At 36.1% G+C, this 18,173-nt stretch overlaps 1 protein-coding gene across 2 annotated transcripts in view; it reads left to right on the top strand.

Annotated features, from left to right (window-relative positions):
- NFKB1 (nuclear factor kappa B subunit 1) overlaps positions 1 to 18,173 on the top strand; it is a 79,460-nt gene that overhangs the window by 43,950 nt on the left and 17,337 nt on the right. For both annotated transcript variants that reach the window (XM_039350706.1, XM_039350707.1), the window contains 8 exons: positions 146 to 309; positions 976 to 1,134; positions 3,423 to 3,527; positions 6,892 to 6,983; positions 7,236 to 7,374; positions 13,169 to 13,300; positions 16,085 to 16,174; positions 17,253 to 17,414. In XM_039350706.1, the coding sequence (XP_039206640.1) occupies positions 146 to 309; positions 976 to 1,134; positions 3,423 to 3,527; positions 6,892 to 6,983; positions 7,236 to 7,374; positions 13,169 to 13,300; positions 16,085 to 16,174; positions 17,253 to 17,414 (1,043 nt within the window). The remainder of the gene's footprint in view (positions 1 to 145; positions 310 to 975; positions 1,135 to 3,422; positions 3,528 to 6,891; positions 6,984 to 7,235; positions 7,375 to 13,168; positions 13,301 to 16,084; positions 16,175 to 17,252; positions 17,415 to 18,173) is intronic.

Here is an 18,173-nt window from a genome sequence, read left to right as displayed (position 1 = left end):
GAATAAACATAGGCAATGCAACAGAGTTTGCAACGATTGAGGCCAGAGAAAATACTGTATGTTGAGTGGAATAAGGGTAAACAGTATGTTATACCTGAGAAAGTATAGGATATTTCTTCATATAATGATTTGTATTTCTCTACAGATTTCCTAACCTGGGAATATTACATGTTACAAAGAAAAAAGTATTAGAAACACTGGAAACCCGCATGATTGATGCGTGTAAAAAAGGGTACAATCCAGGACTCCTCGTTCACCCCGACCTCAATTATATACAAGTAGAAGGTGGAGGGGAGAGGCAGCTAACAGGTAGGTCGGGAGTTACCTCTGTGGCACATGTGAAATAAATGCTATTTTAAATTACTCTTGTCTCTTTTTTATCATATTTTATGATCAGCAGTTAGGAAAAGAATGATGCCTCCTTCAAATTTGTTAATATAAAGTTCAGTGGGAAAGAAAATAATTTCTTTTATGATGCATATTCCTTTGATTCTTTTTCAGTATTTGTTTCTGATCTATGGATCTCTCACATTCTTGAATATTGTCAACTCCTTTTCTTTTTCTTTAACTCTTGGTCAAAGTAATGTTTAGCGTTTAAACATGCATTATGTAATTCTTTTTAAAACCACTTTGCATGTTGAATAGCTGGGTGGGTGATTTTGAGTTGAATGGGGAATTTGGAATTTCCTATATCTCTTGAAGAAATAGCAGTGGTATTTGTGTGCATGCTTGAGAAGGTTTGAGCATATAAAAAAAACTGTTCAGAAGAATCATAAAGTTGAATATAATGTATCTTTACTATAATGCCAACTATGTGTCCTATGCTTTGGCTTCCATGTGACCTCTTGCTTTTGTCACTGAAATGGTTAGACCTCCTCTTAATTCAATTTTTGTGCCTGCTTTCTCTTTCACTTACCATTACCACTATTAAGACACCTTGCTACAATGATCCATTGTCTTCTCCACTATTTGCAGAACGAGAACGCGAAATCATTCGTCAGGCAGCACATCAACAGACTAAGGAGATGGATCTCAGTGTTGTTCGGCTCATGTTCACTGCATTTCTTCCTGATAGCACTGGTAGCTTTACAAGAAGACTTCAGCCTGTCTTGTCTGACCCTATATATGACAGCAGTGAGTGCCTTTTGACTTTTCTTTCCATGCTGGAGCCAAACCCCAGTCTGAATGGAATTTTGTTGTAAGGTTGAATATTCAGGCATAAGCAATTTCTCCTAATTGACGTTTTGAAAAGGATATGAAAGGCTTACATTTAAAAAAAAAACAGAAAAGTATCACTTAATATCTAAAGAAATGTTTCTGTAGTTGCAGTATTCACAATACAAATGGCAGTTTGTGTTAAAAAATGATAAGGGTGAATTTAAGACACACATTGAAGATCGCCTTGTTCATCCATGAATTAATGTAAATTGAAAAGTGTGTGTGTATATATGTGTGTGTGTGTGTGTGTGTGTACACATACATACATACATACATACATACATACATACATACATATAAGCGAGCTTCCCCACCCCTGGCTTTTACACCCTGATGATGATGGCAGCAGTGTAGCCATCGAAAGCTCGGTTATTTATTAAAAACTTCACTGTTTTTACTTCCTGGTGATCATCTTTTATTCTTCAAATATATATATATATTATTCCTTTCCCTGTTACTACGATTGCCATCATTCCTAAAAGTTGTGACTAAAGTTATATAAAAAAACACTAGGCATAAGGCCTAGGTCAATGCAGTGAAATATGGTTTGAAACAAATGATACAAAATGGTTCTTAAGTCAAAGAGAATTATATTTCAGTATTCTCTCTACACTGCAGTTAAAATCTTTAAAGATAGTAATATACAGAATACAATTCAAAATATTCATATAGGATAAAAATCTTCAAATTGATATAGTGGTGATTAAGAGCAGCTTGTAAAATCTTGTAGGTAGAATTTAATGGCTGTTGTGAAGAGGTATTATAAGTAGTTCATCACTGAAACTTCTATATATATGATGAAAGTAAGGAGTCAGAAAAGTCAATCTGATTACTGCAATCACACTATCACTCTTTCCCTCCCCCCTTTTGTTTACAACACTGAATATTGTCAAAGGAAGCAGGGGTTCCATGATAGGGACACCATCACCAGCTCCACTTTAATTTAATCCCTTGTGGATTATACTATATCATATTGTGCAATACAGCTAGATGCTGTTTTGGTAATTGTTCTTTGATTTTATACCAGACTTTCCAAAATCTCTATAAGCCAGTTTTTATACATCCTCTGTCTTTGATAAGCCTTCCAGCCATTTTATTCTAATGTGTCTGCTTTTTTGTATTGATATACTGAGCATCTGGAACCCAGTTATATATCTGTACTTTTGAATCCTCGTGTATAAATAGCTGAATGTGCCAATTGTCAGAGAAGAAACATCCATTGTTAGCAGCATTGACCAATAATATTAATGATCAAAGAAGACGTAATAATCAAATGTTGACAATCTTTTTATTCATACAACTTTTCTATATGAACATAAGAGGATTACATTTTAATTTTTATTACATTTTTCAAAAAGTAAAAATAAAAAATATAATAACAATAATAATAAATTAAACAGAAAACAAAATGAAATGAAATAAATGAAACACTCAAATGGCATACTCAATGGACACTGGAGTGTTTTCTGCCATCAGTTTTTATATTTCTATATTGAATGTTATATTGTGATTTTCCTTCTCCCCATCAATAAACTTTTATGGAATACTTTTTTCTTATGGCCATATTTTTATGTATTTATTACTTATTTATTTCCATGTATATGGAACCATCTCAACCCATCTCAAAATTATGACTCAAGGTGGCTAGAGAACCACCTAGAGAAATGAAATAATAAATGCATAATTGGCAACTGAGGTAAAACTACAAAAACATCAAATCAATGTTTTTTGATATTAAAAAGTGGCATGGATATCCCTATACAAGAAGTCCTTGTCTTGCAAAGTACTTACAACTAGTTTTCACTTATGACCGTTACAACATCCCTGTGGTCATGTGATCAAAATTTGGCCACTTGGCAACTGGCATTGATTTATGACAATTGCAGTGATCGTTTGCCAACTTCTGACAAGCAAAGTCAATGGCAAAGCCAGATTCACTTAACAACTATATTACTATTTTAACAACTGTAGTGATTAACTTAACAGCTGTGGCAAGAAAGGTCGTAATATGGGGCAAATCTCACTTAACAATTGTCTTACTTAGCAAAGGAAATTTTGGGCTCAGTTGGTCATAAATCAAGAACTTTCTGTCATATTTTCTTATTTTACTCTACGGATTATTATTGTATATTTTTGGAAGAAAATTCTTGTTGCTAAAGTAATTAGAAGTCGACTTAATTCTTTCTTTAATTTTCTCTTCCCAGAAGCTCCAAATGCATCAAATTTAAAAATTGTACGGATGGATCGGACTGCAGGCTGTGTAACAGGGGGAGAAGAAGTTTACCTCCTTTGTGACAAGGTCCAGAAAGGTGTGAACTCAAAACTGCATCTATCATGCTTGAACACACACATAAACATATTCTGGGAATCAGTAAAGGTGGCCAATAAGGAAAGAGCTGGATGCTATTAGGACAATCAACTGTGTCTCAATCTAATCTATTTCACAAGCTTGTTCCAAAAATAAAGTGTAATTAACAAATAATGCAACTGAATTCTTCAAAAGAAGAATGAGATAAGAAGGCAGCTAAATATAGATTCCAATAAAGGAGAATATTTGTAGCCCTGGGTTGAAATGAGGTGTCCTTGATGCTCTCTGTATTTGGTTGTTTTCTTGCAGCTGCTTCATTACCCAAACCAGGTAACATCATCAATGCTAGTTAGTACAGGTAGTCCTCGACCTACAATAATTCATTTAGTGATGGTTCAAAGTTACAACGGCATTGAAAAAAGTGACTTATGACCATTTTTCACACTTATGACTGTTGCACCATCCCCACCGTCATCTGATCAAACTTCAGATGCTTGGCAACTGATTCATATTTATGATGTTTGCAGTGTCCTGGAGACATATGATCACATTTTGTGACTTTCTGACAAGTAAAATCAATGGGGAAACCAGGTTCACTTAATAATCATGGCAAGTGCAGTGATTCACTTAATAACTGTGGCAAGAAAGGTTATAAAATGGTGCAAAACCCACTTAACAAATGTTTCCCTTAGCAACAGAAATTTTGGGTTCAGTTGTGAGGACTATAAGTTGAGGACTATCTGTACTAGCACTAATGATGCTACCTAGTTTGGATAATAAATATAAATTGCTGTCCTGTTTTCATTTGGGGGGGGGGAATGGGAAATTTGTACCATAAAATTTATTAATACAATATGCTTCTATATACTGGAGATTTGCAATAATTATTCCAAAGCCAAAAATTGATTTGATTTTAATTAGTAATAAGAAAGATTTGTAAATGATAAAAAGATATCAAGTCTGACAAAGTCCTTCCCAATCCAAGATAGGGAAGTGAAATAAATTTCTTAACTGATTTAAATAAGACTCTGAGTAAATGGAAACTCCAAAGTGGGGTTTTCCCTTAGCAAGTATGTTTTTTCCTTGCAACATCGTTAATTGAAATCTCTCCAGCCTAGCGAATTGAAATGTATACTGAGAAATGTGATACTTTTTCTATCAATAAACATTTCTATATTAAAGAATTTGATATAGCATCTATTATCAAAAACTCTCCATAATTAGTAAGAGGAAAAAAACTGGCCAACACTCAAAAAGAAAGTATACGCTTAAACAGAGTTGACAGCCCACAGGTTTTCTCCATTTAGACATACCCGAAGTATATGGGGACTACATCTCTGCATCTATGTAATTTTTCACATAGGCTACATTGAACTTGTTTTAGTAGGAACTATACAGTAAACTGGCTTATTTTAATTAAGAAAAAACAGAAACATTAGCTATAACATTGTTAACAATATGTTTTTTGGTGGTACAGCTTGGTGCTTTCCAGATTTCTTAAGAAAATATTGTAACCTTTGTTGCATAAATGTTTGTGCTTGTTGTGCACAAGCTGTAATTTTTTATTTTATTTATATGATTCCAGCACTAGGATGCAAGACAAGAAGAGAAAGCAACAATTTAAGAATCATTAAGGTTCTTCTTGCCCAATTGGATTACATTGATACTAGAATTGGGTTGTTTTTTTAACTCCAAATTTGCACTTTTCCCAATAAGACAATCCATTTGGGAATACTTCATAGCTCTGGACTTCCTAAACACTTTTCCCTTCCTGGAGCATAATACTACTGTTAATGACTCCAATTAATTTTCTGCTTCCCAAATCCTCCCAATTTTTTCCATAGTTTTGAAGATCTTGTATTTTATTTCTGTTCTTCACAGGGTTACTTCACTACTTAGCATATGATGAGAAAATGATAGAAAAGAAGCAAACATATACACACTATCCACATAATTATATACAAAACTTTTACAGAGGTACAGCTGTGGCCTCATAATTGGATGTCCAATTCAGCTATCTAGGCAATTGCCTCTAGTGATTGTTTCGTGCACAACTTCTAGGGAACCAAAGAATGAATGTCATGGGCAATAATTTAATGGTTTGCATATCAGCACCACAATCGTAACCAGTGGTTTTTTTGTTAAAAAAAAAGGCGCCAGAACTCACACATGTCATACAACCCGCCTTACCTACCCCTACAAGGTTCCATCCAAAAAAGATGCCGGAACTCCGTTCTGGGCGTTCTATGACAAAAAAAGCCCTGATCGTAACAAGGGGAATCTTTCCATCCCATTGATACAGGGCAGAGGCACTTCTTCCAGTATCACATCTAATTCTCTTCAATTTCATCCAGACAAAATTGTGTGTGTGTGTGCATGCGTCTGTCTTTGAGTCAGTGTTGACTCCTGCTGAGTGGCAAATCCCTGCAGTTTTCTTGACAAGATTTCAGAAGTGGTTTTCCTTACCTGCTTCTTCTTAGGCTGAGAGAGAGTGACTAGCCCAAGTCACTGAGTTCACTTTGTGCCTAAGGTGGGACTAGAACTCATAGTTTCCTGATTTCTAGCCTAGTGCCTTAACCTCTAGACCAAACTAGCTCCTATTACTTCAGTATGATGGACAGGAACATACTCTTCCTTTTTGACAATATTATTCCAACCTCCACTTCTCTACTTCTGTTAAAATTCACCTGTAAAATACAAAACCAGATTGCTGCAATTTAGCAGAATACATCTTGATTCCTTAGCCATGTGGCTCTGATTATATATATAAAAAAAAAACACGTGTTCTTATACCAGATGGACAGCTTATGGATAGAGGAAAAGAAAATCATTATCTTTTACTTTGTTTTCTCAACTTTCTTTGTAAAAAGCTAGCTTTCTTGTCACACATTCTTATCTAGGACATAAAATGATAAGGCTTTCTTGAGAGAGGGAGAGAGACTCTGGATTGACTAATGCTGGCCTAGTCAGAATCTAAAGTTTTCTAGCATCTGTTTTCTGTTTTGGACAAAAGAAATGGAGGGGTCGGTGATGGAACAATCAAATTGTTCCCAGATTTGGATACAACTTGGAAATGTTTCTACAGAAAGGCCTTCTTTTGCATAATTGTTCACCACACATAATTTAGCTATTAGCACGCTGGGGGAAACAAAGCAAAGGAAATGTCTGGGAGAATGTTAGCACAACTTTAAAAATCAATTAGCAGTGCTTTAAATTGGATCTAGACCATGAATGTAAAATTGAAACAATACAGACTTTGCAACCTAACCCAGCCCACTTTAAGTCATTCTGAGGTTCCCGCTATTACATTAAAGCAGAGGGTAAACATGAATCATGACCTATTATTCATGTTTTCTCTCTTACAGATGATATTCAAATCCGTTTTTATGAAGAAGATGAAAATGGTGGTGTCTGGGAAGGTTTTGGAGACTTTTCGCCTACTGATGTGCACAGACAGGTAAGTTCTTTTGGCAAGGAATTATAGTGATAACATATACAACAAGTTTTAATCTGAGGCATTTAATTTCTAACAGTTCTCAGGGTTTGAAAACCTGATCACTTCCTATGATTTCAATGAAGTTATAATTAATGTACATACAGAGATGTATTAATCAGAAAGAAGATAATATAGTATGCAAATATATTAAATATATAAATTATTACATTTCACTGTACTTATCTTGATCATCTATGTCACGATTGCCTACAGTTTGCAATAGTATTCAAAACACCGAAATATCGAGATGTCAACATTACGAAAGCAGCATCTGTTTTTGTTCAATTACGACGGAAATCAGATCTAGAGACCAGTGAACCAAAGCCTTTTCTGTACTATCCTGAAATCAAAGGTAATTGTCAATGCTGTGTTATATTGCATATTGTAGAAGACATACATCTTTTTAGAAAACCATCAGTATTGGAATTCTTCTACCTACTGTAATATATTGCATATTAGTTAATATTATGGACCTTGTATGAATTCGAGAATAATAGTGTTGCCAATAAATCATTGCTGCATTTAATATTTTGCTCATTATAAAAAATAGAATTAATACAGTGGTCAATAAGGAAAAGAGCCCTAAATGACACGAGATAAAAATACCAGCATCATGCAGACCTTCTTATATACAGGAAGTCCTTGACCTACAAAAGTTCATTTACTGACAGTACAACGGCATTGAAAAAAGTGACTTACGACCATTTTTCACACTTATGACCATTGCAGCATCCCCATGGTCATGTGATCAAAACTCAGATGCTTAGCAACTGACTCACATTTATTGACAGTTGCAGTGTCCTGGGTTCATGTGATCCCCTTTTGCAATCTTCCGACAAGCAAAGTCAGTGAGGAAGCCAGATTCATTTAACAACTCTGCTACTAATTTAACAACTGCAGTGATTCACTTAAACAATTCTGACATAAATGTCATAATTCACTTAACAAATGTTTCGCTTAGCAACAAAAATGTGGGGCTCAATTGTGATCGTAAGTTGAGGACTGCTTGTATGGAGATGTGTTGGAATGATTGGTGGTGGTGGTTATTGTAGAGGCTTCCCATATTTCTTTTCCAGCCCATGAGTAAAATGCTCCACTGCCTGGTAGTTTCTACAATGGAAAAGCTCTTCCATCTCTAGCAAGAAAAGCCATTCGTTACTTTCAAATTTTCAACTTTTTGGACACTGTAATTACATCAAAGCCATTCCTTTGTAGCCTTGGGTTACTTTTCCATTAGTCAGAATTCTCAGTAAACTTCCCAACTCCTAGATTCAATTTGACCATTTAATTTCCCTATAAACTAACAACAAACAGCAGCGGAAATCAACTTCTCTTTCCTGATAACTGTGAAAACTTTGTTTAGGAAGCATTCCCTTCCCAACCAGTTTATTAATAGTATTTTTCTTCATTCACAACATCCAGACTTTGTAGCAGAAGCTGTGCACACTAATTAGCCAATGATTTCTTCAAGTTCCAGAGTTAAAAATATAGGCAATCAAAGATAATAGTGTTGTGTAAATCAGGCCCCACTCTGAAGAAAGGCAGTAAAACTGCACCGATTTGATTTTATCATGCCTTTTAAAGATGGGAAACTTAAGCTTGATATCTGTCTTAAGCTTTTAATGGATGTACCCAAATTCTGAATTTCTTAACTATTTACTGATTCAAGTAAGCTGTATAAACACGGGATTCCTTAAAGTATCATCATACGTTCTTTTTTCTTAAATGAATGAAATCATGTTTATCTATTATCTGAGTTTTGGTTTTGTTGTTTTGACAAGAACTATCTTCAGCAATATTGTCATATCAGCTGTTAAATATCTATGTGTCACATTAATGGGGAACAGGAAGAACAGAATACTGATTCTTGGATAATAGAAAGGGAGTATTATTGATTACAGTTGAGAGAAACACCAGTTATTTTAATTATGTGTGCTTATAAAGACTGAATGTTATTTACTGATACAGTCAAGAAAGAAATAACCAAAAATTACAAGTTTTTTTCATTTATTGATTCACTATGTAAATATGTGTAACATTGATTCAATATGTAAACTTATCAAACTGGTTTCTCAAAAATCCTCTGTGATTTATTTTTAAATAATGTCACACTCTTGGTATTTATTTGACAAGTATGTTTGACAATTTTTCTAAGAGTCCTATTTGACAAATTTGCATTTTAATGTTATCAAATAATTTTGTTCCTGATAGTTTAATAATTTCTTTATTATTTCATTGTTTGACTTTTATTCTTAAAAGTACTATAAATTTCTTTCTCTTGAAAAATGAATTAGAGGTAGAGATAGCTCACTTATTTTCTAAAGAATTGGAATATTCTCAGAAGTATTTTTTGTCTCATCACATTCAATTCTGATTATTCCAGTCAGGCTGTAATCATGTCCGTTTTTTAAAGGATATAATACTTGATCCGTGATATCCAAGATAGGTGATGTCTCAGTTCTTCTCAGGTGCCTTTACTTTGCTTCCCATCCCAGATTCTTTTCCATCAGTAACGACTCAGTCTCCATTTGTAGTTTCAATTCTGTGGTGAATCTTTACTTTCATGTAAAGGTATTGCATGACAGATAAGCCTACATGAGCTCCTTCATTTTCACCAGATGCCACTATTCATAATGAATATTGGAACTAAATTTTACTTATGTTCACTGTACTGAGATAGAAACATATAGCAGAACCTTGATCAAAATAATTTAATTTATGAATGATTTATGTATAACTAATTATTAAATTAATAAATAATTTGATAACTTCAATTATTCTGGCATGTGTAATCACATGGCACACTATCAGTTATTTCAAATGTCTTATTATATACAACATGGAAATGAATGAGCAAGGTAGAAATACACACACAGCAATAATAATGCAGCCCATACACTAAATGTGGTTTGGCAAAAAAGTAGACTCATTCTTGGCATTGCCCACAGATTAAAAAAAAGCAATTATTTCAATATCAAAGTAGAGCTTGTCTCTCATTCTTACAAATACTCAGAAGTAAAACTGATCTCAAATCAGTCTGAGTTTGTGAGAATGAAATCTATCACACCTGAGGAAAGTATTTAAAGGGTGAAAGGATTGATATATAACAAGCAAAAACATGTAGATAAGATGGACAAATGAGGGAACAATTGGTTTATTCTTCATAGGTTGTTATGATAACTGACAGGAAGTGATGTGCTTTAGGGAATTTCCAGGTTTACCACTGAATTGATGAACTCTGTACACTTCTTTTTTTAGGATTCAGAAATCTTTGCGGTATACAGTTGAACTTTGCAGAAACTTTCAAAAACTCCCTAGGCATCTACTGAACTATCCTGGGGTTGGTTGGCTATCTATCTGTATAATTTGGGGGAATTGCCCAGATACAGTGGCCTACTTTGGTGCTCAGGCTTTAACTATAATTATTAATGAAGTTGCAAGTATACCAGTTGAATATTGTCCAAGTCTAGGAATACGTATTTATATTATTGTTTCTCTTTAGTACACTCCTAAGTTGGGTGGACTACCTCAAGTTCTGCCTTGGCCCAGTGGTGTTTAACTTCTTCATAAATTACCTAGATGTGGGGATTAAAGAACAAATTTCCATATGATACTAAGCTGGGGTAAATTGCTAATACTTTAGAACAGAGGTCCCCAACCTTTGGGGCACCAGGGACTGGTTCCATGGAGTTTTTTCCACGGACTGGAGGATGCGTGATTTTGTGTGCTGCCTGCATCCCATGGATGGGGCTTTGCTTGTTTGTGTGGACTGGTTGCTGGCATGCTGTGACCCAATGCTGGGCCACGGACCGGGGGTTGGGGACCCCTGCATCAGAAGATAGACTCAAGATTCAGAAGAATCTTGTCAGACGTCAGTGCTGGGCCCTATCTAACAAAATGCAGGTCAGTGGTGAGAAAAATAAAGTTATGCATTTAGGCAGGAAAAACTAAATGCACAGGTAGTTGATAGTCATTACCTGGCTCAATAGTAGATCCTGTGACTCTGAGAGATCACTGCCTAAGTATGAATCAACAATGTGCTGCAGCCACCAAAAAAACCCAATGCAGTCCTAGGCTGCATCAACAGAGGGATAACATCAAGATCACAAGCACTGATAGCCCTGCATAAGGAAGAGCACATTTGTAATACTGTGTCCAATTCTGGCCACCTTGAGACAAAAAAGATGCTGAGGCCCTAGAAATAGGACAGAGAAGAGCAAGAAAGATGATAAGGGGTCTGAAGGCCAAATCATACCATGAGTGGCTAAGGAACTAGGTATGTTTAGCCTAATGAAGGCTTGGGGGAACCCTGAAAGGCTGTCACAGGAAGAGGGGGGTCAATTTATTCTCCATAGCACCTGAGGAAAGGACAAGAAGCAATAGGTGGAAACTCATGAGAGGGAGAACAACCTGGAAATAAGGAGGTTTCCTGACAGTGAGAGTGATTAATCAATGGAACAACTTGCCACCCGGAGTTGTGGGTGCTCCATCACTGGAGACTTTCAAGAAAAAAAAAGAACAGTCATTTGTCTGGGTTGATATAAGGACTCCTGCCTTGGGCAAGGGGTTGGACTAGAAGTCCTTCAAGGTTCCATTCAGTTATATGATTCTGTGACTCTACTAAGGAAGATAGTAGGCTTCACTAGTTATGTTATAAACTAGTCATGTTTAACAGATGCTGGGGAACCATCTGTTTTAGATGCTTTAATTTAAATTGCTGTTGGGCTTGATGGAGTGACTAGTTTCAGTTCCATGAATAGGATTCAATTTATATGCTTTTAGTCAAATAGGTTAATTAGTATCATCAAAGGGGAAGTAAGATTGGTCCATAAATTAGTTTAAGAACTGCCTTAGCTGCTAGTATAAGATATCTCTTGACCTATTTTTTGCATTGTTCATATCCTGGTGTAAATCCAAATACAGTTAGGCTTCTTACTTGCCTATAATTAATTGGAAGAGCTTAATATAAGTAAAAATGCTCTTAGCGGTAGCTTGGACACACAGAGAATGCTTATATCAGTTCCTCTCTCATTCCGTTTTTGTGCTGTTTCCCTAACTTCCATGGGCTATTTTGACTGTTCTATCTTTTCATGATACAGAAGTCTTTTTTCTCTATAAGAAAACATAACTCCTTCTATCTAGATCACAAGTGTCAAACTCAATCGTGTCACATGACATATCGTGATGTATTACAACATTTTTTGCCTTTGCGGAACCGGGGTGGGTGTGGCTTGCATGTGACGCATCTGGCCTGTGCACCACCAGTTTGACACCCCTGATCTAGATGGTTGTGCTCTTTCACCAAGCATACAGCTTCAGAAGAGAAACACATGGAGTGATCAGGAGGAAGGGAATGCCCAGCTAGACAACCAGATCAGCTGAACAATCATCAATCAGTGGAGTGACAGATGTTACAGCCAGTTCACTGTCATAGTTGTTAATTAAATGTTCATAATTGAGTAACAATAAACATTCCATTCTCTGCTGTGGGATCAACATAGTTCCTGAAATATATTTGGCAATTCTTCATGTGTATACATGAAGCCACCCATTATTAAAGGAAAGAGAAAATGGGAAGGAATATATGTGAAAAGGAAGAAAACATTTAAGTATAGGAGAGAAAAAAGTTTTATTAAACTTGAAGTCTTTATTACTGTGAGAAAACAGCTAAGAGCCAACTGCTCAGATCTAAGGTCACCAAAGAATCTTAGGAGCCTAGTAAAGCTGGTTTGGTCAGGAACTCTGTAATTTATTGTTACATCCTGGTCAGATAGCCAAATAAACATACACTTAAATTAGAATGTCTCCCTTATATTAGTCTATTATGACATCTTGTATTATAGGCTGTGCCTCAGTTTTCCCAATATTGCCCAAACAACATATCCAGCAATGAAAGAGGAAGGGCAGACTCCTTGAAATAGGGCTTCAGAAACTCCATTATACAGCACAACTATCTGTTTTATTCATTATTTATACAGTCATGCTCTTACAAAATACGAGAATTCAATTCATATTTACGTAATTTACAGCAGTAGCAGCAGATGTTGTTCCCTATTTGATAGCCTGTTTGTTGCCTTCTGAAACAGATGGAGATGCCTTAAGGATTTGGTGGCATCTCTCTCATATTTCTTTTGTCAAAAATGTAGATAAAGAAGAAGTACTAAGAAAACGACAGAAGCTCATGCCGAATTTCTCCGATAGCTTTGGTGGAAGTGGCGCAGGTGCTGCAGGAGGTGGAATGTACGGAGGAGGAGGAGGCGGTGGCAGTGCTGGATCAGGTAAAGAAAAATGTTAATGGGATAATGAATGAATAGTGGAAGGTGCATTAGGAAGTGGCTTTTCTTTTCATTTTGGATTGTCACTGTGATAGCCGGGTTTTGTTTTGCAGGAGATTTAGGGAACTTAAGAAGTTATGTTTTTGTATGTGGCCCCATACAGTGCTGATTCTAAACTACCGCTATCAGTACAGTCCATATTTATGCACTTAATTCTCTGTGGAGTTAGGCTCTGTATATTAATTGAATTGTAAATTAAGTAATGTATTACTTTATTCAATTTAATGTCTTTATGAAGACAAATTGACACATTTTTCATCCCTAAAAACCAAATATTTCCACATATATTTATCTTAATACCGTACGTTTTTATGCACAGTTGGAGAAAAGATGTCTGTTAAGAACAATTGTCCTTTAATTTAAATGTAGGTAATATATTTCACAAAATTTACATAAAATTTACATAAAATGTATGAATTATTGGAATACAGTTTGGCAAAGCAGTGCACACTTATTTATTTAAATTTAGGCAAATTGACTCTAGGTCAGCGGTTCTCAACCTGTGGGTCGCGACCCCATTTGGGGTTGAACGACCATTTCACGGGGGTCGCCAAACAACGCGATCCGCCATTTTTTCCCCCTTAGCTGTGCTAATCCTTCTTATTCTATTGGCTTTCGAAAGCCAATAGAATAGACTCTCTTGAACAGAGTCTAATTCTATTGGCTTTCAAAAGCCAATAGGAATTGTCCAGGGCTGTCTCTGCCCTGCTGAGCCCGCCAAAAGCCCCAGTCTGCAAACGGTGCTGCAAGGGGAACAGTTTGCAGAGCTTCCCTCCCTGTTGAGCAACTAAAAAGTAAGTAAAAGAGGGCCGGGGGTAGGAGGTGGGAGGCCGGTGGGTGCAGGGAGGGTTGCTGGCGCGTGTGGGGCCCGGCATGTGCCTTACCTGCCTTGGGCTGGGCCAGCTGGTGGCCCAGCCGGTGGTCGCCCTGCGCCGCCGCTGCCACCGCTGCCGCAGCCACCCGGGAGCATCCAGGCCTGCCTGCCGCCACCCCTTGCTGGCTATGCCTTAGCCGGCACAGGGGGCGGCACCGCGCATGCGCACCGCGCCGTGCATGCGTGCTACGCAGGGGGCAGCACTGCACATGCACGCCGTGCCATGCATGCGCGCCGCGTGCTTATGACCAGGGTCACCAGTATAAAAAGGTTGAGAACCACTGCTCTAGGTGGCACACAAAAGCAATAAAAACACAATATAAAACAAGACAAGACAAACTGACAAATTTTCTTACTGTATTCAAATTTTATAAAAATCATTCTCTTTTTAATTAAAAGAATTATTAGTGAAGGTCCAATATGTTATTAATTCTTTTATGACCTGTACATGTATATGTATATGTATAAACATTTTCTTTCTGTGGAAATAGCAATTATTGTTTTGTTGTTGGGCAAACATTGTACCATCCATATTGAACTCTTAAATAAGAATAAATAAATGTACTTAATTGTTCTTGATTAATTTTTGAATTAGTATTATTTAAGGGTAAATTAATGTGTAGCCTTAGGCTTATATTTGCAGTGATAAATACCATACCTGATAGTGCATTTCTGGGTGAATGCTAATAGAATGTGCAATAATAACATATATCCTTGAAGAAAAGTTGGATTGTTGATAGAATACACCAAAAAGCTTCCCAAGGAAAAAAAACAATATTTGCTATAATTGTATTTGCTATAACAGTATTTGCTATAATTGCAAGAAAATTACTTTACTGACCTATACATAGTTAATGTCAGACCTATTTATACTGTGTAACCTATTATATACAGTATATAATGAAGTTTTAAAAGCATGCTTTCATATGTGTTTAAATCATGTATTTTAATGTTTCTATACTTATAATGAAATATCCATGGAAAGCAACATATTAAGCATAGGTATTGCATAGCCTGCTTCTTGTTATACCTCTGAGACCCTGAATCCTGTGATTTATCTTTGTTATATGGATGGATCCATTTGTACTACTTAGATTTCTATTTTGTCTGCTATAGATAGTGATTAGTCTAAATAATGTATGTTTCTCTTGTTTATGATAAAATTAGAAAGAGATGACATGACACGAACATGTTATAAATATCTATAGATGCCACTGTTCGACTTTAAAAGATGAGAAAATGCCTTCTTTATGTTTCTCTTTATTACTTATAATCTGGATTTTTTTTCCTTGTCACGCACAAAAAATGTACATACTTCCATAGAGATTCATCAGACCAAGAATTCTCCAGATAATTTTGTCAGTTGGAACTATTGCATGTTACACTTGAATCAGTACAGGTGATCCTTGACTTACAACAGTTCATTTAGTGACCGTTCAAAGTTACAATGGCACTGAAAAAAGTGACTTATGACCATTTTTCACACAACTATTGCAGCATCCCCAGGGTCATATGATCAAAATTCGGACGCTTGGCAACTGACTCATATTTATATCAGTTGCAGTGTCCTGGGGTCAAGGGATCACCTTTTGTGACTTTTTCACAAGCAAAGTCAATGGGGAAGCCAGACTCACTTAACAACTGTGTTACTAAGCAACTGTAGTGCTTTGCTTAACAACTGCGGCAAGAATGGTCATAAAATGGGGCAATATTCACTTAGCAAATGTCTCAGGAACAGAAATTTTGGGCTCAATTGTGGTTGTAAGTCATAGTTCATTTGTGAATCCTGTTCATCCCAAAAAAACTACAATTAATGATGTGTCTTTTAATCTGTTTTTTTTTTTTCCTTTTAGGATATGGGTACCCACCATATGGGTTTTCCAGTTATGGCGCAATGCATTTCCATTCCAGCACAAACAAAAGTGGTGCAGGAATGAAACATGGTAAAAATCAAAGGACTCCCCCCCCATTTATGTTATGCATTGGAATATTACTCTTCATGTTATTACTGTTAGTAGTCAAGTAATCTAAATGTGATTACTCACATTCATGTAATTTTTATAGTATTTAATTCCACCTATATGTATAGTCTTTGTAAAGAAAGTTTGACGGCTTCTTGTTGCAAGGCCACACAATCTGAAACAACCAACCTAGGAAGGGAATATGAAAAAGGGAAGAATGGGTTTGCCCAGTTCATAGTTACCATAGGGCATGGATTGAATTGGATTGGATTCCCTTAAATAGGACCTAGATTGAATACTAGGAGCAGACAAAGCCAGGGTTAGAAACAGAAAAAAATAGCACCAAGTAGAGTATTAAATGGGCCATCACTTTTCTCTTTATCACCACCTTCTGTTCATTTTTCTTTTTTTTTTTTGCCTCAGTTCCTTTCTTGAAACATCTCTTTTGTGTGTAGAATACAAATCCATTTTTTTATAATTATATTTTTATAAAAATCCAGAATCCAAATGTTTTTATTCGTGGTAGTAGCGAATGGTAATATAGCCCGCAGAGGAAAGATTTTCTGCTGAAAATCTACACAAAAATTAGACCAAAAATAGCCAACAGGATAGTTTTTATGAAGCTCATGCGTTGCAAGGGAGAACATACTTCAGGAAAGGCAGAATCTACAGCGAGCAAAGTTATCCTTATCTTTCCAGATAATCATCCTCATAATCTTAAACACAAACACAACCAGCATCCACTTGAAGCAAGGTCCTGTTGCAGTCAGTTGCAACTTGAAGGGCAGTGAGGGGTAGCATAGCCAAGAGGATATAAAATCACATCTGAAAATGGTGCAAATCACTTCCCCCTAGCCCTTTGGCCGTTCAGATTGGTTGTGCCAAAAACTTTATGAAACAATGTCTTTGATTGGTGGAAAATGATGTCTGCTTCTCTTCGCTTTCACTTTGAATGTAATAGAGGACAAGCCAGAGCTTTTGCCATCTATACTCTGATGCAATATGCCCACTGGTTTTGTTGGGTTTTAATTAAAAACCTCCATGTTTCTCCCTTTTTAAGGAGTCTCAAATAGCATGCCCAAAGGGGAGAACGAAATGTGCTGTAACAAAAAACACAACAAGAAAGTAAAGGAAAAAGTAGAGATTGAAGATAAAAGTGAAACCAGCACCGACTCGGTTTCTGGGATGGAAGAAGATGCTGGTACTAACATTCATTTACAAGGTAATTGGAAAAGTTTACTTAGCATTCTTGCAATTATTTAGGAAGGTGAAACACAGATGAAGCCTTGACTCTTAAATGCAATTCTTAGATGAATTGTGCAATGCCAGATAGTCAGATTTGATCATTTTTGGAAACTGAGAAATCAATTTTCTAATTCAGGCATCTTCTAGTTATTTATTCAGAATTATTAGAGGCATCTGTATCTTAAAATGTGCTGTTTTATTATAATAACCTATCATCCAGAAATGACTGGTGTGCTGCTTTAAGTTTTATAAATCTGGCTTTAAAATTCCGTTTTTGTTCAAGAAATAACATGCTCCTTGGACCTATGAATCCTAATGTACACATGTGTAAAATGTATGTGTACATGGATGTGTTTGAGTGCATGTGTGCATTTGTTAATATGATTTAACTTATCCTTTTCTGAGCCTAACTTTAGCTGACTTTATAACACTTTAATGATATAACCTGCAACATCAGCTAAATAATAAAATAAACCAACACTGCAGTGATAAATAGATTGTGGCTAAATATAAAAAAAAGTGAGGATATGAATTTAAACCTTTATAAATAGAGTTTAAAACCATGGAGGCATGAGAGAACAAAATGGTTACTTAGTGTTTCAAGACTAACAAAAGCTGAGTAATATTAGGGGGGGGGGTCCATAATCAGAGTGCCCCAAAGAAGTTACATTTCTTGCTGTCCATCTAAACTTCAGTGTTGAGAATACTTGAAGCAGAGCCTTCAAAGGTTATGCGA

The sequence above is a fragment of the Crotalus tigris genome, unplaced genomic scaffold (genome assembly GCF_016545835.1).
Source record: "Crotalus tigris isolate CLP2741 ecotype Arizona unplaced genomic scaffold, ASM1654583v1 scf7180000018350.1424685, whole genome shotgun sequence".
NCBI lineage: Eukaryota > Metazoa > Chordata > Lepidosauria > Squamata > Viperidae > Crotalus > Crotalus tigris.
The sequence above is the reverse complement of the archived record's forward strand: the minus strand, read 5'-3'. Positions and strand labels throughout refer to the sequence as shown.